We start from the raw sequence: 24,502 nt of genomic DNA on the forward strand, positions 1-24,502 counted from the left end.
AGTAGTTGATACATTTACGAGTTCAAGCAATAGTTTTGAGTCTTTTTGAATGGACTATGACGTTTAGGTTGTGAATTGTGGCTGTCCTGTAAGCGTTTTTGGTTTCTCGGTCAGCTCCACCCATTGCTTACAACATCAAGTTTTGAAACAGAAAGATTGGTAAGGCGAAAATGTTTAGTTTGAGGCTTTGTAAAACCTCAGGCTTGTAGACTTAGTGACCAGTCAGCAACCTCCATGTGACCACCAGTTTTTAGGGGATGGTGTGTACTCATTCATTAGCATGAAATTGGCTGCATAGAGACAGAAGGTGCCACACTGAAAGCCTCCCTATGAATACGCTTTGGTTGCTAGTATGTTGCCGCAGTTACCCGTAGTTAGCATGGAAAATGCCGACATATCTGCAAACACGTGCAAACAAGTGGTAGTGAAACTGTGAAAGTGCAATGCAGACTGGACGTTTGCCTTCAAAGCGGAAGTTGCGCGTGTTCAAATGTTGTGGTAGCAACAATAAGGCACAACATTTACTTTAAAGGCCAACGTTCTGTTTACGATGCCTCACTTTTTTTAAGTTTCACTGCAGCTCAGAGAGAGCGCTTAAAGACAAGTCGGTGTCTTCCATGCAAACTATCAGTTACCACGGCAACCTGCTAGCAACCAAAGCAAAGCACACTTTATGCAACTGAAATGCTCTGTCCCCACATGTCATCCATCCATGTGGGAACAGAGCCTTGTTTAACCCATTGGTAAAGATGGCTAAATCCATCTTTTATATACAGTCTATGTAATATTTACTATGTAAAATATGGCCTCTTTAGGCAAATCTACTTCAGTGGTGGTCTTTAAATCCAGGTTAAAAACCCATTTTTATTCACTCAGTGGGTAACTGACACTGTTATTTTATTGTTATTTATTTATTGTATTTATTGTTCTTATTGTACTTTTTATATTTCTGCTGCACAGCACTTTGGTCGGCCATGTGTTGTTTGTTAAAGTGTTACATAAATAAATAAATTATGGTATGGTAAATAATTAGCAGAGGGAAAAATACAGTGTTTGTATGTTATCTTTAACATCCACATAGTGCCTCAGTGGATGTTAGTCATTGCTTTAAATTTGCAGGTTTATGGGGACCTTTGAGGCGATAACTAAACACTCATTCAGATATTTTAATTGGCATTCATATGATTAGTATGTTATTGAGTGCATGTGTCGGGGTTCATTTGTTAGTCTGAGTCTAATTAAAAGTCTCACATAACAGGCACGCGTGGCAGGTTCACGGCATTTTGGAGGATAAGTACATCTATATATTTTTAGCCATACAGACAGATTGGAGCTAGCATGTGCACTATGATTCTTTCGATTGTTTTCTCTTCAAAGTATGTTCTGCTTATTGTTTTTGCTCATTAATTGTTTTGGATGACATTTTTGCATACAGCGTATGGCAAACATTTGAAGAGTGAGACAAAGGCGGATTTAAAAAGAAGGAAAGAGAGAGAGGGTTGCAGACAGACAAGTGTATCGCCCGCTGAAATTCTTACACTTCTGACCATCTGTCCATATGTCTGCTATTGATGGCTGTCAGCGTTCTGTTAATTTGCGGACGTGAGTCGAAGCCCACACTTGTCTGCGTGCAACTGCAGTTTCATCCGATTGAATGCAAGCTGTCAGGAGCAGACAGGTGTCACAGTGTTATTGTTTCAGTGTTATTAGCATGCAAGGATTCTCCCAACTGCAGCACCTCATCCGATCGCATATTTATGCGAGTGTTTAGTGCAGAACCGCAAGACGGGGAAGGAGGAGAGCTAAGCAGAGAATAAGAGAAGTTGACCCTATTCAAAGGTGATAAACTGAGATAAGTTTGTTAAGGTCCAAACAGTGGCAGGACTAAAATATTTACCACTGTTTGTTCCGGTGGCAGTGAGACTTGTACTGTTAGCATATTGTTGACGTGACCCCTTAAACTGTAGCAGTTTTCATCTGTTTACACTCATCATTACTGAATCTCAGATGCTGAGAGAATTAGCACCCAACCTGTTTGTTCTTTAATGAGTGAATACATTAGAAGCAGAGAGAGAGAGAGAGACGGCTTGTATGGAAGATTAAAATGTGCTTTTATAATTTATGTATTTTCTAGAAAACACTTTTTAATGTTTCTACTTTTTAGGCATTTATGTTTTATTTTTAGCCTGTTTTACTCCCAGATAAAATTGCACTAATTGAAGATGCCACTTAAGCGGTCATAAAAATACTTATCTAAATACACCCAGAGGTTTCAGGCTGTACTTTTGTGACGTTTTTTTTCATTCGTTCTGTTTTAGGACATTTGATGGAGTAATTATTTACAATCAGAATACTCAAAATACAAAACTACAACTAAAACTACAATTCAGATTCACCCTGAGGTGCCGGCTGGATCCCAGCACACATATACAATGCTGAAGTAGTCTTTTAAAATGCTGCAGCTTTACCTCCAGCTTTCTGCATTGCTTAATTGCTGAGTGATCAACTGAATTTTTTACAATCTGGTGCATTCTTGCTTTTTGCTGTTTTTAAATCACTACTCGATGCAAAGGGTGTAGTTGTTGGCAGTGTTGAAATCCTCTGGAGGGTTGATGAATGGATATAGTAGCAGCGTTTCTGGTGAACATTTGAAATCTTCAAATGAGAACTACTGATTCAGTATTACATTTGAGAGACGGATTTTAAAAAGGAATGGTCAGCGTTCAAGGAGCTGAAGTCAAGATATCTTTATTTTTGGTCCCTTTGAGTGGAGCTCTGAAAACTCCATAGTATCTTTTATTAAGCAAGCCTGCCTGGTACATTCTGGTGTCTTGCAAACTTTTTGATCCCAGTTTGTAACACAGACTTTCCTTTAAAAATTTGTAGACTCCAATCTCAAGCAGAGATACAGTATCTGCTTGAGGAATTATTTAAGCCTTATTCATATTACTTACGTAATATTAAAAGTGTTCTTAGCTTAGCTTGTCGTGACTGGAAGGGAGTGTAATTTAGTCTTACAAAGGTGAGAAAATGTACTTACTATCTTAACACGTGTGATGCTAACCATGTAATGCTAACTTGTCCACCACACACACACCCGCACACACACACACACACACACACGCACACGCACATATATATTACGCATATCTATGTGTAACATTTAAATATGCTGGCAGGCTTACTTTAAAATTTTGGATAGGGACACAGTACAGTCTGGATTTGGTGCTAATGCTAAGCTAATTTAGCTGCATGCGACACACTGAGAAATTAGCATGAAACTCTGTAAGAAAAACATGTGATCTTACTTTGAAAGTTTTTTTTTTTAAATTTTTAAACTGACATTAGCAGCTAACACTAGTGGTAACCTGCGAACTTGGCTAGTAAGTTACAACTTTACATCATCCTAGCATTAAATGGAATGCTAATTTTAGCTAGTGAAAGCTTACATGACACTCAAAGCAGCTACACCATAAACTATAAACAACTTAGCTTTATTATAGTAGCGTATATATTCAAATTATTACAAGTACTCATGAGGCTTCTTGGTGGTATTAATACTTTACATGCACATTAGCATGCTTGTTATAGGAACAAAAGAATTAAACGCTGTGTAACGCCCCTGATGTAGCTCACTTAGAGTTAATGTGCAGCTTTGTTTTGTTGTTGTGGACATTCCGTCTCCATTTTAGTCATAAAATAAAGAAGAGATAAGTTTTCTCTTAAAGTTTCCCTTGAGTCTCTCGTATTTGATGTCAGTCCAATTAAACCCTGATAGTCCCCGCTCATGTACAGCTTCTCTGTTCCCTGCCTGCTCCTGTCCCGACAGCGAGATATAACATCTGAGATGGAAAGCTACCTCACAGCCGTGATACTATTTCTTAAAGTGCCTGACACGTATTTGTGTGCATATTTGATAATGCTACATGCATTCGACTCATTTCCATCCCTCCTCGGCTCTCATTTCGTTTCGCTCGCTCTTGTAGTTTTGTTGTTTGCCTTTCATTATTTTCTTCATTAGCCTGAACAAACATCTTTGTTAGAATTCTCTTTTGGGTATCACTCCTTGTCAGCACATTTCCACTTCCTTGATCTGAGACAGCGGGAGAATCGGAGGGAAAGAGAGAATCGGGGAGAGAACAAATTAATTGTATTATTTTAGCTTACAAGCTAAATCCTCGGCATAAATGCAGGAGCAGCTGTGGTGCGTTTTGCAGGGAGGAAAGCAGGCGGCAAATGAAAGACAAGAGACTTAAGAGTCAGAAACTGAGAGATGGAAGTAGGAAGATGAAGTGAACAGGGTGGAAAGACCAGTTCGGTGCAGGGCTTGCATGAGTGAGAATCGAGCGTTGGTGGCTTTGTAAGAAAAGGAGAGAGTGATGGAGAGCAAGAGCACAGGGAGGGAGGTAGACCATAGCCCTGTTCAAGTTCAGTGGAGTGGAGTATTTAATCTAACATGATGAACGAGCTATTGGAAACATCATCCTCCCAGCTCCTCCTTCAACACCCCTACCCCATTTCTCACGGACCGTAAGCCCCGTGATGGAGCTGTGGTTAAGGTCACTTAAACACCAAGGTAAAGAAAGTCAGACAGTGCGCAAAGTGTGTCTCTCACACACACACGGTTACTCTGAGAACCATCTCTCTGCCATGCCCTGCATAGGCAAATTGGTACAAGCAGAGTGACTTGTTTCGTGTCTTATCGTGTCGTACATCACAAGTGTTCTCCACTTTGTTTTCACTCTGGTAGCTGAGGGATTGATTGATGGTTGAATGATCATATTTCTCGCTGTCATCTTGTGTATAATTTAGAATTCCTCCCAGTTCCAAGTTAAATCTTAGCTCAAATGAAAACTTTCAACATGCAGCAGAGCCTTTCCTGGTGGAGGGGGGGGGGGGGGAAGAGTACACAATGAGATTGCGACTGAAAATTTAATTAATCTTTGCTTTAATTAAATTCTCTGCTCTTCGCAAGATCTTCTCTGTGAGACTTAACATCATCCAGAGACTTGGAGGCCGTTTTGTAGAACTGATGCCGCGACTGAATTTGAGATCAAGGCTCTTCGTTTTTTTGTCCTCATACCTGATTTAGCTGAAAGATAACAAATTCAAATCTTTTGCTGTGTAACAAGAGCAGTTTTCACCTGCCTTTCTTTCTCTTTTCATACTTGGAAGTCGTGATTACAACGCTTGCATATTAAGTTGATTGCAATGGAAAACGTTTGACTAATTCCAAATTAAATACTGTTCCTTTTAGCTGCTAAATACTATCCTGTTCAGTGGTACTTTCCTGTCTCGGCTGCCTGCTGAAATGTAGCAGTGAGAGCACCAAAGGCCGCTTAGTTGCAGAAAAACTAAAACTTTGAAGATGCTAAAAATGGTCAGAAGGTAATTGCACTGTGGCGTAATGAATCTCACTGGGTTCATCAGTACAGACCACTTTGTTGACAGTACTAATTTGATTGGTTATTAACATAATAAGACTAAAACAAGCTTTGGTGAGCTGGCTACTGGTTATGTATTCAAAGACACAACAAACAGAAGAAATGGTAATCATCAGACTAGCGAGGGGGGAAAAAACATTCGAGGCTCTCCCTGAAAAAGGCGTTGTGTTGACGCGACCATATGTTAGTTTGAAACCTGCATATACCTTTCAGCACTGATGGTGCCTTTCTACATGTTACCATGTTACTTGCACAGAGATTTCTGCAGATTCTCTGACTCTTTTCATATTATGTACTGTGGATGATGAGAGATAACCAGTCTGCACATCATCATTCTGAAACTGAAAAGAGATTTTTGCAGATTGTTGAACCTCTGCCTGTCTTTACTTCTGAGAAACTCTGCCTGTCTAAGGTGCTCTTTTTATACCCAGTCACGTTATGTCTCTTTATCACTAGCACCTGGGCGACTCGACTTGACTTTATTCGGTTTCAGGCGTTTTAATGTGGGTGGGATTGTTATAGCAAGGCGACCTCAAGTATCACGACTTCATTTGTATGATACATACACGCAACACAACAATGCAGGGCATTAAGGCGATTGTATACCAGCTGGTTGATCTGTCACTAAAACGTCTGCACCTCATCGTGTAGCCATTGACTCAGCTCGCTTAGGAACTTTTGCCAAATAGGTACTATAAAAGGTACTTGGTATTGGGGACTACCACCTAATGGAAATCCCTAAGAACCGAGTCCAGCTGAGCCGAGTAGGCCAGAAGTGGCCAACTCCAGGCCTCAAGGGCCGGTGTCCTGCAAGTTTTAGATAACACCCTGGGTCAACACACCTGAATCAAATGATTAGTTCATCATCAGGCCTCTGGAGAACTTCAAGACATGCTGAGGATGTGATTTAGCCATTTAAATCAGCTGTGTTGGATCAAGGACACATCTAAAACCTGCAGGACACCGGCCCTCGAGGCCTGGAGTTGGACACCCCTGGAGTAAGGCGCTAGTGGAAAAGAAGCATTACAGACCTCTTGCCAGTTAACCTAATTAGTGACAAAATGTTTTTCTTTTGTTTTGTTTTTTTAATCTGACATCAAATTTGAAACGACTTTTATTTTTGTTCTTAAAATTACAAAATCTCTCATTTTTAGCATCTGATATGTTCTGTTTTCTCCGCTGTGATTAAATCTGGCTTCACAGGATTTGCGTTCTTTTATCCACTTTTTAAACAGCCCAAATTTTTATTTTATTTTATTTTTTTTGCATTTGAAGTTTTATATAGAGGCCGAATATAAAAGCGTTTCGCTACCAGAGGTTTTATGTCTCTGTTTACAGTTGTTGTCTATCACGTATAGCCAGCCTTAAAGCCTGCGCTGCCGTCACACTATTTTCAGTAACCTCGTGAGTCGAGCAAATGGACCAGACGGCATGTGAAGCTAAAACTGAATGTGACCACAAATTGTGACTAGACAAAAGCTCACGGTGGGGTTGCACTTACAGTAATTTTAACTTTATTGTAATCAAACACCATCTGCAGTAAGTTCACACCCGCTGCAGTGCCCACGTTGCTGTTCTTAGTCATTGCTGCGCGCACGCTCATCTGATCTCAGGTGCACACAAATAAAGATTCATGACTGTCTCGTGTGTTTGTGACACCGTCGTGTGTTGTCAGTTCTGTGGGCAGACGCTGTCAGCTGTAGTCAAATGAAGGTTGCACCGAGATGACTTGCGATGCTTCTCGTAGCTGTCTGAAAGTGGTATTAATTGTTCGTTTGCATGCTAACATTTGTTAATTAGAACAAAGAGCAGCTGAGGCTGATGGGGGAAATAAACCAAATGAATCTGACCTTCTACTGGAGCTAGAATAAAAGTCTCAGAATAATCAAAGTCCCCCTGATTGAGGTCTGTGCATGCTAAGGTCCGGGTGGACTGACACTCATTGGAGTCATGTGTTATTAGTTACACAACCCTATGATCTTTATTTTTTCCAGACAATCTCACGATGGAAGAGCTGTGAGAGTCTTAAAAGTCTTTACAGCTACCTGCAGGATCCAGTCAAGCTTTGTGAAAACTTTTTAACCAAATGACCAAAAGTGTGACTTTTATTAGTTGTTGGTTGAAACACGGCCTCAACCAATTTTGAGAATTGAAGAAATTGAACTCTGTCTTCATGCGTTCATGTGTCTTCCGTGTTCTCCACCCTGTCGCCGCCCTTCGCTGCCTCGCCGCCCGATGTTTAAAATGGTCAAGTAGTCTTTTGTCTCCATGTGTGCTCTTTTAAACTCGCCTACCCCCGTGTGAGACTGTGTTACCCTGCATGCTTTTAGAGCAGCTTTAAGTGGTTGAGTGGTCATGGAATTGGAGATAGACGTGGAGGCCTGCCTCTATTTGTCTGGGTTTCTTTCAGAGCGGCTCGGTGCTGAGAAGCGACTGACTCGGAAAGCTCTGAGAGAAATAATTGGACGCACGGCTGGAATATTCCAAACGGCCTTTGCGCAGAATTCACGAGGTTAAGCGTGAGCGAGACTCTTTGTCCTTCACGCCTTGTAACAGCTCTGGAGATTTTGTTGATATGAGCTGATTTTTGTACTTTTTTAAAATAAAAAATTAGCTTCACCTCCCTGAGATGCTTTGCATATGGACCACAGGTAGTAAGTCATACGCATGCGTGAGAACATTCGCCTTAGGGCCTTTTCCCCGCTCTCTCCTCCTATAAGCGCCATTAATGCCTCCTACCCCTCAGCAGTTGTAAAAAGGGTTATTTTTTTTTTACCTCTAATGCCTTTGCTTCTTCTCTCCATCCCTCCATCCTTGGTGAATTAATTGGAGAGGGCAGGAGGCTGCAGCACATATTGGGTAGGTAACGAGTGGTGAGGGCTGGACGGCCGCTAACACCCAACTCTCTAATTGGCTGCCTGAGTGAGATGAGGGTCATTAGATATAGGTGACTGCTTTGCCCTCTCAGCACATGCATTCAGACAGGCGTGAACGCTCATGCCTGCATGCACGCGTACACATGCAGACATCCTTCTGCTGTCATTTTTTTTTTCTTTCACGTAACTCGTTTGTCCTTCTGCGGGGCTTTTTGTGTGTTTTCTTTTACAACGCCACATCGAGCTCCTCTGCTGATCTGAATGGACGGCAACTGCGAGATCTGAAGGAGATTGCATTTCTACTCCATGACCCCCCACGCTCTCATTACAGCGTCATGCGTCTTCAAACCTCTGAACGCGCTGAACTTAAAAGAGCAACAACTGTACGCGGCTGTAATTGATAGGAGAGAGAGGCAAGTTTCCGCTGCCCCCGAGGCCCTCGCGTCAAAAGTTTCAGCTCAATTAGGGCCTGGCCGTACGAGCCTCACTCTCACATTATCTCTCTCTTTCTCTCCGTCGCTTATGTCATCCTCTTGTGAGATCAGAGTGTCTTAATTACTCATAACGCTTCACGGGATCTCTGCATGACGCTGCCTCGTTGTCCTCTCTCGGTATCGTTGCGCGGAACTGTGGGACGGGGGAGAATAATTGGTCGCGCTTTTCACTACAGTCCTCTAAATTTGTTTGAAGTAGTCTAATTGGGGCTAACGACGGCCAAATGAAGATTTTGACAACATTAGCCTCAATTGATCCAGCCCACACAATAGCAAAAAGATCAGGCTGGAAATGCTGCAGCATGAAAAAATATTTAAGTAAACTTCCATCTTGGATTGCAATCTGCAAAATCTGGCTGCTCTGAGAAGGTGGTTGCTAATTATTTAGCAAGAGATATGGCAGCGCTCTTCTTCTTCACACACACAAACACACGCACGTGTGTGTGTGTGTGCACGTCTTCTCACCGCTAGGTCGTGCGTTTCCAAAAACGCGCCTAATCAGCGTCGATGGCGTCGATTCACTTCCTCCTTTGTTTGGCGTAATTAGTGCAAATTGTTTTCGCTGGTGAAGTTAGCGCAGAAAACACACATGATTTATAGCTGGCACAGCGTGGCAGCGTTTAGTGCTCCTCACTTAAGCAGTATTTGTAATTCGCTGTTGGAGTATTGGTGTAGATGGTGTTTTATTCTGGCTTTTTATACACACAGACACACACTTTCTCTGTCAACTGCTCAGCTGACCCCTCGCCCGTCTCACCCACTCTCAGTGAGGATTATCACAACCTCCCTTCACATGCACGTTCTCCCCGGTCTCTCCCTTCCTCTGTGTTCTCGCGCTCTTTGTCACCCTCATCCTTTTGAGTCACGTTTTTTTGGCTTTGTCTCAGTGCATCAGGGATGCTTTCGAGTGTGTATTTTTCTTTACTGTAAAGTTGGAACCCCTCTGTCTTTGGCTCTGTTTTGATGTTTTGCTTATATGTGTGGGAGTGGGTGCGCTTCTTCCGTCTCCCTGTCTGTTTTTCCGTCTCTTTCTGGCTCGGAGCTCTAGGCTATAGAAAATGGTCTAAACTGCTGTGAGTGTTGAGGGTGACGTGGGAGAAGGGAGGGGCATGCAGAGTTACAGTGGAACTTGTGAAAACTGTGCCTCTGCACATAACCCCTATTTTCTGAAATGTGCCTCAGAAAACATTGAAGCTGAAAGCTCGGGTTGGTTTGGATTCCCGAGATGAAACTTTTGGCTTTAACAGAGCTTTGCTGTTATGCGCAGGTATACTCTCCCTGTCTCTTTCTGTTTTCTATTGCTTTCTATGTGTCTCACACACATACACACTTATCCCTGTGTATCTCTGCAACACACAAACACACACATCACATACAGAGTCAGTTTGTGCGTCATTGGTGAGGAGAGGAAGAAAGCCAATGACAGTTCAGCAGGTCCCTCTTATAAGTCTAACATTATATCCAGTTCCTGTGTGTGTGTGTTTATGTATATACTATATATACAGCTGTGACTGTGCTTCTTCCTCAGCGTTGACATTCAAGCCTCATTTGAGTAACAGGTTGCGACTTTAATGAGCTGACCTGTTGATCCCACCTTATTAAGCAGGGTCTGTAATTTGACCAGAAGGGGCTTGAAATACTGCCCAGTGGTTGAAGCCAAATATTTGCAGGGCCCCTTAGGGAACATTGTTTTTAATATTTTCTGTATTCATTTTCAATTTGAAGCATATGTCTGTGCTTTAAAAGTGGGAGAAATAAAGATGTGCAGGAAAGTAACACTCTTTTAGTGAGGAAAAAAAACTTTCGGAGTTTGTTTCAGTACAGTTCAGAATGCCATGTTAGGCCAACACTTCACAATCAATTTTGATGCTTATTTATTTACTAAGAAGATTGTTTTATGGATATAAGGGGCCTTTAAGAGGCAAATAAGCACAACATTAGTAGAGTCCGACCGATTTGGCAACAGGCCGATATTAGCTACTTTCCAGTCTTTCAATACCAGCATTTATAATGGTCATCCATCCATCCATCTACTCATGCATCCACCCTCTTCCACTTATCCAGTTGAGATCCATGGAGGGCTAAGAGACAAGGTCCAAGAAACTGGGTACACCCTGAACCGGCTGTCGCAGGGATAACAGATAGAAACGGACAACAATTCATGCTCACATTCATACATATGGCGAATTTATAATCACCAGTTAACCTAACCAAATGTAAGCCTTTGGACTGTGGGAGGAAGCTGGAGTACCCGGAGAGACTCCACAGACATGGGTTGAACATGTAAAACCCACACAGAAAAGCCCCAAACTTCTTGCTCTTTGTAGGAGAACCCTGAGATTATTAGCTTGTTTAATGAGCTAGAATAAAAATTTAAAAAAGCAATTCAAAGTACAGAATTTTAATTTATTAAATTACTTATTTGCATCCTTGTCAAGACTAAGCTGAGAAGATTCAAAGTATTTAATTGTGTACTTTCCAAACATGATGTTAGCGCAAATGTCATGTAATATTAGCTTAGCTTAGCTAGCCTCTCTGTTAAAAATTTAAAAGAGAGAGTTATGTTTTGTGTATTCTGAGTTATGAATAGTTTGGCCGTGCTTGTTTGTGTTGTTGCAAAGATGCAGGTGAAAAGAATAATGAAAAATGTAGAAATAAGTGTTTGTGTCCAGTTGTTTCTCTTCGGTTTTAGCCTTAATGCTAAGCTAGGCTAACGATCTTGTGGCTTTAGCTCCATATTTAACAGTCAGTTAAACAGTCAATCCTGTAATGTAAGAAGAGGACAAACAGTTCCTTTTTATATTTTTTGCTGGGAAAATGTGAACAATCTGTTAAATAGTTATAATTTTTTCTATCTTTGTGTTTGCATTTTCAGGATTACAAAGCGGGGCTGGCTGTCGCTGAAGTGGAACTGACCGCTGCCAACATCAGAGACGTGGACCGCAGGGGCTTTGAAATCAACACGCCCTTCAAAAACTTCTGGTATGTCTACTCTTCATTTGTGTTTGTGCATGGCTGCGTCACCAGCATGTGTACGGCATGTAGCTTGGCATGCAGCGGCACCTATGTTTCTGCACGCTTTTTCCACCAACAAAGAGCTATTCATGCTCGGCTGCACGTGATATTTGATTTGTCTTTTTATGTGTGTGAGAGAAGAGTGCACTCTATCCGTTTGATCTTTCAGCTCTTACTTTAACACATACTCTGCTTCTTATTTCTTTTTCATCTTCTCAAAGACGAATGTTGGAAATGATGGCGCCTCGCCTTCGATACAGACTCTCTTTTAGCCAGGTTGACATTGTACACCTCCACATTTGTTTAAATCTTACTGTAGGAGGCTGTGGGATGTCAAGCCATGATTTCCAGTCCTCTTACAAACAAATCCTGCAGGATCATCTTCTAATTCTAGCCACACAGTTTAGGAAATGCCCATACAATAAGTCTCTTGTTACACTTTATTCTAATCTCAGAAGTCCTATCTCACAAACCATCCCACTTTACAGCTACAGTAAAGGGTGAGGGCAGGGGTTTTAGTTAAGCTGCTCTCATATATTGAGGGTATTAACAGTCACACAGTATGATAAGAGTTTAGGGAACTTTCAGTCAAATAATATTCACATAGTCCCATCACAGTGGCCTCTTTCTTTCTTGTAGCAGAGGAGAGGTGGAGAATTTATTCACCAGTATCTTGTATTTTTTGGGAGTGTATATTAATGAGATGTAGCTGTTTGGAAGAAGTTGATTTCTTTCTGTTTTTGTTCTTTTTGTACGTGCTACCTGCCTAACACCTCACTTCATTTCCTCCCTTCATTTTTGTGAAATGTGCAAAAAACTATCCCTTGCTCCTTATCTGTTAAAAACAAGAGTTCAATTAAGCTGATACAGTCAAATGTGCTGATGAAGGGAGCTGGATGAGAAGTGTTCTTTTGTTAGTGGAAATGATTAAAAACACTGTTTTAGCAGAGCCTCTGAAAAAATGGAGTCAAACTACACAATAACAGCCACACATTAACTGCATCTCTGCTATATTGCAGTGATTGAAGATGCCTCTTCTGTCAGGTCTCAGCAAGTTCATGGCTAAATCCTTGACTTATTAGATGCATTTGCAGTCTTGGCTTAAGTACCAAGTCAATGACAAAAATTGTGAAAACACAACGATGCTTCATCTTCATATAGCGGTGTAGATGCCACAGGCAAGAAAACTGCTGAAAATTGAGGGGAGGAAAACCCCCCCACATATATCAGCAGTGGTGCATAAAGAAAACAACTGCAGTTCATCAACCTCAAAGACAGGTATTTGATTTAGTGCACACATTTCAACGTGTGCAAGTTTCAGCTGTTCACTTAATTATAACATCATGATGTTAATTAGCTATTCTAAGCTCATTGTGTTCAGCAGTTTTGTTTCAATATATATGTTGTTTGTATTAAGTGTTGTGGAGTTGCACAGATATCTTTTCTAGTACAGGGCATGCACATGTACACTGTGTGCACACACAAGGAGGCAATAAATATACTTATAAGGTGCTTATGTGCAGATATAACCAAGTAACTGTGGTATGCGAGTGATCTGGCTCTACAGTTGCTCTCTTGTCCCTGTAGGTTCTGGTTAGATCAGGCCTCTGCTGCAGTCACCTTCAGTTGCTGCTTGTTTGTGGGTCTCTGCATTCAGTTTTGTATTTAATAACTGATGAGCTGCCCTCTTGGGTTGAGATCAGATGACTGACTTAGGCATTGAAAAACATCCAATTGTCTGGTGAGACTCCTGCAATATGGTTTGGTTCATTATCCAGTCAGTTTTGTAGCATTTGTCTGAATCTGAGAGGGCAGTATAGCCCTGTACACTTCACAGTTCATCCTGCTGCTTCTACCAGCAGTCACATGGTCATTAAACACTAGAGACCTGTGTAGATGTTTTCTGGCAGTCTCTAATCCGTCCTCCTTGTTCTTAAATGTAACCAGTGGTTTGCACCTTGCTGTAAGCCCTCTCTATTTCCACTCATGAAGGCATCTCTTAATTGTAGACCTTGATGATGATATACCTACCTCCTCGAGAGTGTTTTTGACTTGATTAGATGTTGTGAAGGAGTTTTCCAGACTGAGAAACAATCATGTAATCATCTACTTTAGTTGTCGTGGTCAGCTGGTCGGTGCATTTATTCTTGTGAAGATTGTTGCAGACTGTTAATTTTGGCCACTGCTAAAGTTTTTGCTGTTTTCCTGGTAGATTTATGTAGTATTTTTCTGTGTAATGATGGTCTCCCTCACCTGGACTAACATCTCTTGGTACGTCACATTGAGAGTTCTAGTACCAAATGCAAGTTCTGTACTTAATTTTTGATAAAACAGTCCTCACCTGGCCATCATACTGTTGCTGGTTAGGCTCTCCAAATGTATAAAAATGGCTGTAACGATACCTGGTTAAACCCCTTGAATTAAAGCTGAAAGTTGGATTTTAATAACTTAAATGACTGTTTGATTTAAAACCATCTGCTGCAGTCACATAAAACAGTGCCATCATCCAAGAACCTGTGGACATTACTGTAATAGCGAAGGGGTTGTCCGCTGGTAAGTGATCATTGACTTTGTTCTTTGAGAGATAAAAATAATAATAAAAATCATAGCATGATTTGCCTGTTACACAGGTATAAGGTATAACAGAAGCAATGCTTCTTCCGACTAATAATACTAAACATTAGTCGTTACTTTTTGTGCTCTCTGTAGGTAAATGTGCACAATTCTGAAAAAAGCTGAAACATTTAGAGCTGAAATGATCAGTTTTTTCATAAACAAATGAATCTGCAAGGACTCGATGAAATATATAATTCAGTATCATCTTGGCCTTCTGTAGTAGATGTTGAATATGTTCAGTCTATCAACAGACAAGAGAAGCAATTTGCAAACCTTACCTCGCCTTCAAGGAAACATTGATGGACATTTTTTGTCATCGTTGGATATTTTGCAGACCAAACAGTTAATTCATGGCAGACAAATTGAGACTGAAACAAATTGCTCTGTTATGCAACCCGGACAAAACAACTTGCACAACTTTTTGCCCTGCAACGATGATGCAGGATTTCATCATTAAGCCCACCCAATCAGCGAGTTACCTGTCGGTCTGCAAGGCTCCATTTTTACTTCTCATGGTTTGTTTGTGGCAGATCTGAATAACGAGACAGCAAATTTAATATTTCATTTCTGGACCAGCTGAGCAGAACCGCAGATGTGAACGTGACCTTAGTGGTTACATATCTGAACAAACAACAAAAAAAAGTTTCTTAAATAGGAGTTCAGTCAAAGCCATTGAACCAAACTCATTTTCATTGTCAGTCATTTAATACAAATGTATGCACTTTTTACCCTTTGTATTACCATAGATGTTTTCCTTTGGGGTGTAACTAATGAGCAGCTGTGTCACAAAGTTAAGCCTGAGCTCTAATGAGACAAAAGAGAAACTCTTCTTAAGTTTGCTTTTACCGCATTTAGCAGCACTCCTGTCAAATCTCTGTGACAGAGCATCTTGTAACTCACCGCATCCGCCTCTTACAACATATAAACATATTGATCATAGCGGGGCGTACACGATCACCGTGCTTTTTTATGAAGTCTCCCCTGGGAGCTTTGTGCAGGTATCTCTGCCTCTGTAGGGCACAAAGCCTTTCAGGTGACTCGAGTCCTGTGGGCCTGCGATCAATGAGCGCGCTGCTTGTTTGTGCTGTAATGGCCCATTTAGAATACAACCGTCACAGCTGCCTGGACAAAGCACGGCTCGTTTGTTTGCGTGTGCTTTTGCACCGTTTCCTCTTTTCAGCCCTTCCTTTTTTCTTTCTTTCTTTTTTTTTTTGCGTTGCCCGTTGCCTCGCGTAAAGATTTTTATTTTTGCTCTCATTCCTCCACGTGTCTGTTGTATATCCGATCGATCTGTTTGTGTCAGCTCCCTTAATGGTCCCATCGTTTGGCACCTTCGTTAATACGCTGGATGTAATTGCCATTTTCTAAGGACCAAAAAAAACCGAACACAATAGTGAAATGAGCTCAAGTCCCCCGAATAGTTTTGATGAGATGATTTTAGAAAAGGTTAGAGTGTGTGTGTATCTGTGTGTGAGAGTGTGTATCAAATCGATTGGTAGCCCTGGGAGCGTTCTCCTACCTGCTCAAGGTGGGGATTAGTGAGAAATTCATCTAATCACTTTAAGCTGTGGAGACTCACTTTGGCTTTTCTATTGTTTTCGCTGCCGTTAAGTGGACGGTCCGTTGTGTTGGATACAATAGCAAACTTTTAAGAGTAGAGGGAATGACAATGAGGCACAGAGGAGAGGAGACGTCGGCAGGCAAAGACGTTCAACTTTGGGGAGAGAGAAAAACTTTGGGCTCATGATCAGAAAACACTTGTGCTACAGTAAAGCTACAGATAAATGCCTAGCTCAAGGGCATATTGGAGAAAATCCATGTTTGTCTGCTTTGTTTTTTTGTTTGTCTGATGTGTATTGAGGTCTTTGGACAGTTTCACGATTTTTCTACCTTGGACAGAAAGTATGTGGTAATGAAAGCTCTCGGCGGCCTGGTCTTTGGGCTGTTCTGAGTGCGGGGAGCTTTGGTTTTTGAAGGACTCATTACTGTAAAGTTTTTCAAATGTAATCTGTTGCCCACTGATTCCTTTCATCTCCATTGTATCAAGTGAACAGAAGGCGATCTTGAGGTGGATAGCGTAAAAATAAAAAAGCTCTCTCTAAAGCCATTAAGAAATCATTGCTAGAAATCACTAGGGGTAAGCGTTCGTAATTTGGAAAATGACCCTTAAAATGGTGGTTATATTTCTCTAGTCACTTCTAATATCACCGTTCCTCTGTCCATTTCTGCCGTGTTACTGTTTGCACCTGTCTGTGAAAACTGCCGGGCTTCGGTGTTGTATCTGCGCCTTATTTCTTTTTAACTGTGGATTTTGTCTGCCATCGCTTTCAGTGTAATGTTGTTGAGAAGGTCTTTTTGTGTTTCCAATGGGAGGAATGATTACAGTGTCCACTGAAGGCCACTTCATGTTTTCAGCATGTGTGCTCACACACAGCTCCAGAGTGGAACTCAAACAGCCTGTGGCTTGCGCACACTTCTACTACTTCATCTAAAAAATAAAAAACCACAAAAGACGAGAAAATCTTTAAAAATTTCCTTTTTCATAGTTTAATTGAAAAGGATAGATGTTCAAATATTTCTTACATCTAATGTGCAAAAATTCAAGTCTTTTATGTTTTATTTTTGATAAATATGGCTTTGTGAGTCATGAAAATAAGAAATCCAGTATCTCAGATTATTAGAATTTCATTTTATTTCAAGTTGGAGTAAATTACTTTTCACACAGTGTAAATACAGTGCATCTCTCAGTCTAGTTAAGTACTAACAACCATCATCATGGGAAAGACTGCTGATTCAACAGGTGTCCAGATCATGATAATTAACACCCTGCACAAGGAGGATCGCCATAGGAGGTCATTGCTGAAAGGCTGGCTGTTCAGAGTTCTCTACTGAAGTATATTAATGGAAAGTTGACTGGAAAGGAAATGTGTACAAGTAACAGGGATGACTGTAGTCTTGAGGAGATTGTTGAGAACTTGGGAGCTTTCCATAGAGGGACTGAGGATGGTTTCAGTGCATCAAGCACCAACACGGACAGTCTTGTAAGGTCTTCTGGAAAGGAGCTCCAGCTGTTGCGTTGCTAATGCCAAGCCACTCATGTACCGGCGACAATATCGGCATCTTATCTGGGCTAAAGGAAAAAAGAACTGGACTCGTACTTAGTTGGCAGTCCTCTTTTCAGAAGAAGGTAAATTTTGGATTTAATTTTGAAGCCAAGGCCCAAGAACCAGACGGAAGAGCTGAGAGGCACATAATCCAAGATTTTTGACGTCCACTATGAAGTTTCTACAACCTGTCATGATCTGGGGTACTGTGTCATCTGCTGGTGTTCTTGGTGGTTGGCCTACTGTGTTTCATTGTGTCCAAAGCCAACGCAAAATCTGCCAAGTTTTGGGTAATGTTTCCATCTTCCAATAAGCTGTATGGAGATATTGATTTCCACTTCCTTTGCCAAAACTACTACCACATGGTTTGCTGCTCATGTTATTACTGTGCTTCACTGGCAAACCAACTGATAGGAACCCTCAAAAAACAATCTTTTGTCAAGATGAAACACATCAAAGCCAAAAATTACAGATGAGCTGAAGCTACTATCAAAGCAACCTGGGCTGGACTTCAGCAGAGCTACAGGCGTTGATGCACCGATGCAGTCGCTTATGGTTCAGAAGGCCCAATAAGGTCTTCGGGGTACAAATGAAAAGACTTTTAAGGAGTTGGACATTTCTCTATTGTAAATCATTTTAGGACATGAAAACAGGATTTATGATTTTCCCGAGCTAAATGAAAACAAAAACAAAAGTCCTTAAATTGGGCACAGATGGGTGAATTTTAATTTTTTTTTTTTTAATTATTATCTCTTAGTGTGTTTGTTCATTAATAACATTGCAGATGGACATAATGATAGATGTAACTCATGTAGAATAACAGAGTTTATTTAGTGGCGTCAGTGACGGGTGGTTCGATTAATTTTTAGACTGCAGGATATAAGCTCTGTGGGATTCTCTCTGTAAAGGAGGGCAACTTTAAGAAGCGATGTTTGTTGGTTTCTTGTCAAGGTCATTGGGGCTGTATTGATTATCCACAGTTTAAAGTGCGCCACTCTCTCCGTAATAAACACTTCTGGGAATGACTAGTTGTCATGGCCAGATGAATTTTTCAAGAAATATTGAGGTTCTCCATTTAAACTGGCTGTTACTCAATATATAAGTGCTATGTTTAACAAAAACTATTTCTCATATAACAAGCCAGAGAAACTGAGAATGTCAAGCCACTAGACTCCAAAATTGGATTACCAAATTTGATAGTCATAGGGCTTTTTGTGTAAAATACATTTTCATGAGTGGGGAGTCAAATTAAATCCTTTGGTGAATGAGGAATCTTGAAGCTGACTTCAGAGAGCGGACCATGAAGGCCATGTAGGGCATTTGAAACTTAATGTTAGAAGGTCTTATTTAATGGAATTGCTTGACTTTTCTTCATGTTCACTCTGTATTTCAGATGAAATATGGAGCTAGATGAGCTGCTTAACTTACTATAAAGACTATAAACCCAATTATAAAAATATCACATTGTGCTCTGAGTAACATGAAGACTCTAGGATGTCATTGTACCTGACAAAGAAATCGTTTGCTATCTATATCTCGAAGAAATTGTTTTCCCCATTTCCTAGTTAACTGTCTCTTACCTTAGATTTAATCGACAGATGTGAGTGGCATTAAGCTTTATTGGAAAAGAAGATGGCACACGAGTATTTACACCATTTTTAGTCACAACCTTGAAGTGACTAAAAATGCAGAACCTATAGCTGTTTGAGCCTGGTTCCAAAAGCAAGTTAATTCCATGATTAACTAAAGTACACAACTTTGCAGTATTAAAAAGTACGTTTGCAAAAAATAGTTTAGTTTTCCCCATAATAACAATTTTTCAGCTGCAGGGTAGGAGTGGGGCAGTGAGCTCAAGAGGGCAGTGCCAAGGAGGCTGGAGGGACAGGTGATGGTGAGCTGACTAATAAGGTTTCTCTCTTTATATATAGTGAAGCCAGAACCCAGAGGAGGAGTGTGTGCGTGCTGACAATTGATTGGAAAGTCGTCACATTTTTCTTTCACTTCATGCTGAGAGAGGAGGAAAATGGTGGAATAGTCTACAACAGGGGTGGGGAACTCCAGGCTTCAAGGGTTGGTTTTAGTTATCACTCTGGGTCAGTACACCTGAATCAAATGATTAGTTCATTACCAGGCCTCTGGATAACTGCAAGACATGTTGAGGAAGTCATTTAGCCATTTAAATCAGCGGTGTTGGATCAAGGACACATCTAAAACCTGCAGGACACCGGTCCTTGAGGCCTGGAGTTCCCCCACCCCCGGTCTACAACTTTAGTGAGTGGAGATATCGTATTGTAGCCTGAATTTCTACCCCCATGTTTTCTAGAATAGAATCGCTTTGAAGTCTTTTTGAGCTGGTTTTCAGCTTTGCATTGTGTTGTTGGTTTTGTGTTCATATGTAAATACTAAGAGATTGTATGTATGGCCTCCTTTTTAAAGTAACAACCCCAAAACTTTCATGACAATTGGACGGAAAGCACCAGAATGGAAAGATTAGGATTTCAGATTTATGGTGCAGTGCTATTCTCCATATAGTTGAGCATCCCATCCTTACAGTGTATGGATTCAGCTTGCTGACCGACTTTAGTAGGCTTAGCTTGCCAGCACTCTACACTCTACACCAAAGGGGTTGCCATGACACCAAAAAGAGAGAGAGGACATTGTTAACTGGGTAGCTAGCTAGCATTAGCGTTACTAAGAAAGCTGGTTTTACCGGTATTGTTTGTTCATGTTTCTCAGGAATGTAGTCTTTATTTATTTTAAGGTTTAGGTTTTGAACACCTAGTTTTCTTCTTTAGGTTAGTTTTAGCTAACTATGATAACCTTTGTTCCACACTCAACCTTTGAGCCTTATTTGAGTAGAGCACTGAATGTAGCCACGCTTGACTGTGTGAAAAGCACTTCTGCAATAATAATAGCAAGTATTTAGTAGCTACTTGCTATTATTACTGCCTAAGGGTGCGATTTAAGGCCCTCGATTAAATGACTTTCAGCTTTTCTAAATGGCCAGATAATTACATGGAAGCAGCATGAAATAGCTCTGTAGTTGTAGTTTGTGGTTGCAGAGCGCCAGAGGATATAAGGTTGTAGCTATTGCTGGTAAGGGTAATTGACAGATTTCATCAGAATACAAGATTGCTTGTAAAATGTCCAACTTACAGCACAGATGCAAGAAATTATTTACCATTAGCTTGTAAAGTAGTTTAACCTCTCAATCTCATCCATTTTTAGAGGTCTTCATTAACAGAGCACTAGGTGTATGATTCAAATTCCCATTCAAAATTATTTTATTTTCCTTCCGTTTAACGCAGGGGTGGGCAATCTCAGTCCACGAGGGCCGGTGTCCCTGCAGGTTTTAGATCTCACCTTGGGTCAACACACCTGAATCACATGATTAGTTCGTTACCAGGCCTCTGGAGAACTTCAGGACATGTTGAGGAGCTAATTTAGCCATTTAAATCAGCTGTGTTGGTTCGAGGACACCTCTAAAACCTGCAGGGACACCGGCCCTCGTGGACTGAGATTGCCCACCCCGGGTTTAACGTCTGTTGTCCTTAAAGCTGCAGTCTGTTTTGTGGCCTTACTTTTGACCCAGCCTTCACTTCATATCTGAAAAAACTCTGACACCTTCACATACTCCTGTGCCGCCTCCCATCGGTCCCTTTGTGGTTTTTCGGGGGCCGTGTTGCAGTTGAGCAGACAGTGTGAGCAGTCATCTCTTTTGATGGGCCCCGGGCAGAGACCAGTGGGCACAGAACAGCTGAACCCAATCAACCTATCGATCTCGCCTGGGTTACTTGGGCGAGGCTGGCCTGGTGCACATCCTCTGCTCCAGGCTACCCTCACCTCGACACTCCCCCACCCACCCTCACCCACACCCCTCTGACTCAACATCTTCAGTCTTACTTTACACTGGTTGCCAGGTTACCATGGAGACCGCTGGTCCCATTTCTCTTGTCTAAGTGCTTCTTTCAGTCAAGCTAGGGTGCTCTCTGTCTCTCTTTCCCCTCAGTTTTATATCTCTGTCTATCTGTCATTCTCCCTGCCTGTCTCTTTGTCTCTTGCTTGCTCCTGCTTCAGCTTATGCGTGCACACAGGTTGCTTGTTACGCACATTTGGACTACATTTAGATAATACTGAGATAGTCATTACTTTCAGCAGCTTGTTCTTCAAAAAGCACACAGAATGAAACACTGTCTTCTTCATTGGAAACCTCTGCCTTCTGTCCCTGCAAGATGTCTGCATGAGGGCTTGTTAGGTAGTAACAAACTTATACTGTCAGTCTGCTTTGTGTGTGTGTTTGTGTGTTTGCACCAAAAAAAAATCTATTTACTTTGGAAAATTAATGAGAGCAACATGAGTAGATTGAAATATTTGCAAATGACATGCAGTGCTTGTATATAAGGCCTCTTGAGTATGAGCAATCCCTCTGAAATAAGACCAATAGTTGGAGAAATCTCATTAATCTCATCATTGTAGCCGGGTTATTATAGTGCATGTAAACCTAAGTGACTGTTAATGATGTATTCTCCCAAATATTCTTAATGCGCTTGGCTAAAACTAACAAATTGCCATCATGTGGCAGTAATTTCACTTACTGCACCCATGTCAACAGAAGGAGCACCATCTGTATTGCCAAGCTCATCTCACTCCTTTGCCTAGCCTTTTTCAGATTTACAGAGCTCTTGCTCCAACTCGTGCTGGAGCAACAGTGTAAATCTGATTTAAAAAAAATAAATAAATAAATAAATATATATATCTATTGAAGCTATAAATGGGTTATGTTCATCCTCTTTTTTCCATCAGCACTTTTTAACTTTTCTGGGTCTAATGTAGAAATAATATCCTGAAAGAAAGGGGAAAAAAACACTCCTGCATTAGAACTTTATAGATTTTAGAGGTGCATGGTGAGACATATTGATTTACCTGCCCCTTTCCCTCCCCCTATCAATTTCACCAAATCTATTGCAATCAAACGTAGGCATACACACTTAGCGCCCCCGTTCCCCTCCAAAACTACTCCAAATACTGCACACCCCCGTAACCCCTGCCAAGCGATACTGTGCTGTTTAATTGCTCTCTCAAATCAAATCAATAACAGTGAGGTATGTGTTGGGGTGGGGGCAAAAAAAAAAAAAAAAAAATCAATTGTTGCAGCTTCACGGCCGAGTCAGAACGGGAGAAGCAGGAGTGGATTGAAGCGGTGAAGGAATCGATCGCCGAGACACTCTACGACTATGAAGTGGCAGAGAAGATCTGGTTCAACGAGGCCAATAGAAGCTGCGCCGACTGCCGCGCGCCGCAGCCGGAGTGGGCGTCAGTCAATCTGGGTGTGGTCATCTGTAAGAAATGCGCAGGTAAGGAACACAGGTATGCTTCTCTGCTTCTTGTGCAGACACACACATGCTGGATGGAGGTGTGCATGCTGCTGATAATAAACATAATGTACATGAATGTTTTTCAGATTCACAGTCTTGTGCCAATGAAAGTCGCCCGTCAACTGGCTTAACTTGATAGCTTTAAAAGCTGCGATTCCTCATCTATGAGGATGGATCCTTGGATTATTATATTCAAGCAGTTGAATCATGAAAACACATAAAAATGTTTTCTGTGGCTGTGAATCAAATAATCTTTAATTTTTTTTCTGGGAAATATGATGGAAACAAGTCCTGGGCCTTGTAATATTTTTTTCAGCATTTCTTTATTGGTTAGGCTAACAACTAATTCAAATTAATGAAAACCCCCTATGTTAGATATATTTGCCATTAACTAGTTGTTTAATTGCATACATATCAGTAGCACAGTAGTCTTAACCCCTATTAGTCATTATAGAGTAATTATTTAAATACTGCGTATCATTAGCAGATGTGGAAGTTGTTATAAATGAATTATGATTACAAGTCTTCCTAAGGCCTTAGTGAGGCCCCACAAACGCTCACTGGTTTGTAGGGCCTCACACAGCCTACAAACCGGTGAGCAACCTTCACTCACTTGGCAAACAAGTATATTCCCAAACCAGTTGGCGAGTGGTTGTTGGAGGTTGCTGGCAATCTGTAGGTGAAACTGGCCTCAAATGTATATGGTGCTAAACAAAAACCTCCTTGCAATTGCTTTGGCCACCAGCAGGTTGTCACACTTACCTGTAGTTTGCATGACCATAAAGGATTTCAGCATAAAAGTTGTGCTTTCTGAAGCATGTTGACTGCATTGTCAGGCACAGTTTTTACTTTGACCTCTCTGTTTCTGGTTTGCACCGCACTTGGCTAGTAGCTGGCCAGTGTTTGCAGACAAGTTGACGTCTCCCATGCAAACTACAGGTAACCAAAGCAGTCTGCTATTGATCAAAGCAAGCACAAGGAGGCTTTTGGTGCAGCCGATTTCACCCATTTTCTCAGTGTTAAGGCAATTTTATCATTTATTCATTTAAATGAAAAATCATAAAAATGATTTTTCTAAATATTTATTATAAATAAAGTTAAATGAGCTTGTTGACTTGACGTAACATTTTCAGTGGGAGAAAACATACACATGTGCAACCATTCGTGTGTGACTGGGGGGGAATCACAAGTTTGCACTATGTGGCTATAAAAGGTCACGAAGCAAGGCGCAAAGCAAACCAGCTGGAAATGCCAGCAGAATATTATTTCCTCTTGTCTCTCTGAAGTCATAACTTATGGAAAGAACCAAAAAATAAACACCACGCCGCGTGTAAAAAGTTATGACCGATGCTCAGAGATGTGCCAAATTAAAAAGGGATGCATGTTAGTGCTCGGCTCCTGTCTGTGCATGTGTGGTCTGATGTGTGTGCCTGTGTGAGCGTGTCCTCTGACCAGGAGGCTGTTTTGGAATAAGATCTCAGGTGATAAGCCACTTATGGGAGTTGGCGTCTGGCCTCTGGCCTCTCTAATCTATTTGGCTATACTGGATGGCTCAGATGAAATGACAACAAAGATTAA

General features: G+C 41.2%; 1 protein-coding gene across 5 annotated transcripts in view; it reads left to right on the forward strand.

Annotated features, from left to right (window-relative positions):
• arap2 (ArfGAP with RhoGAP domain, ankyrin repeat and PH domain 2) overlaps positions 1-24,502 on the forward strand; it is a 159,537-nt gene that overhangs the window by 42,776 nt on the left and 92,259 nt on the right. For all 5 annotated transcript variants that reach the window (XM_019354343.2, XM_005454399.4, XM_005454400.4 and 2 more), the window contains 2 exons: positions 11,690-11,796; positions 22,704-22,903. In XM_019354343.2, coding sequence (XP_019209888.1) covers positions 11,690-11,796; positions 22,704-22,903 — 307 coding nt within the window. The remainder of the gene's footprint in view (positions 1-11,689; positions 11,797-22,703; positions 22,904-24,502) is intronic.

Source organism: Oreochromis niloticus, linkage group LG3 (assembly GCF_001858045.2).
Source record: "Oreochromis niloticus isolate F11D_XX linkage group LG3, O_niloticus_UMD_NMBU, whole genome shotgun sequence".
NCBI classification, from domain to species: domain Eukaryota; kingdom Metazoa; phylum Chordata; class Actinopteri; order Cichliformes; family Cichlidae; genus Oreochromis; species Oreochromis niloticus.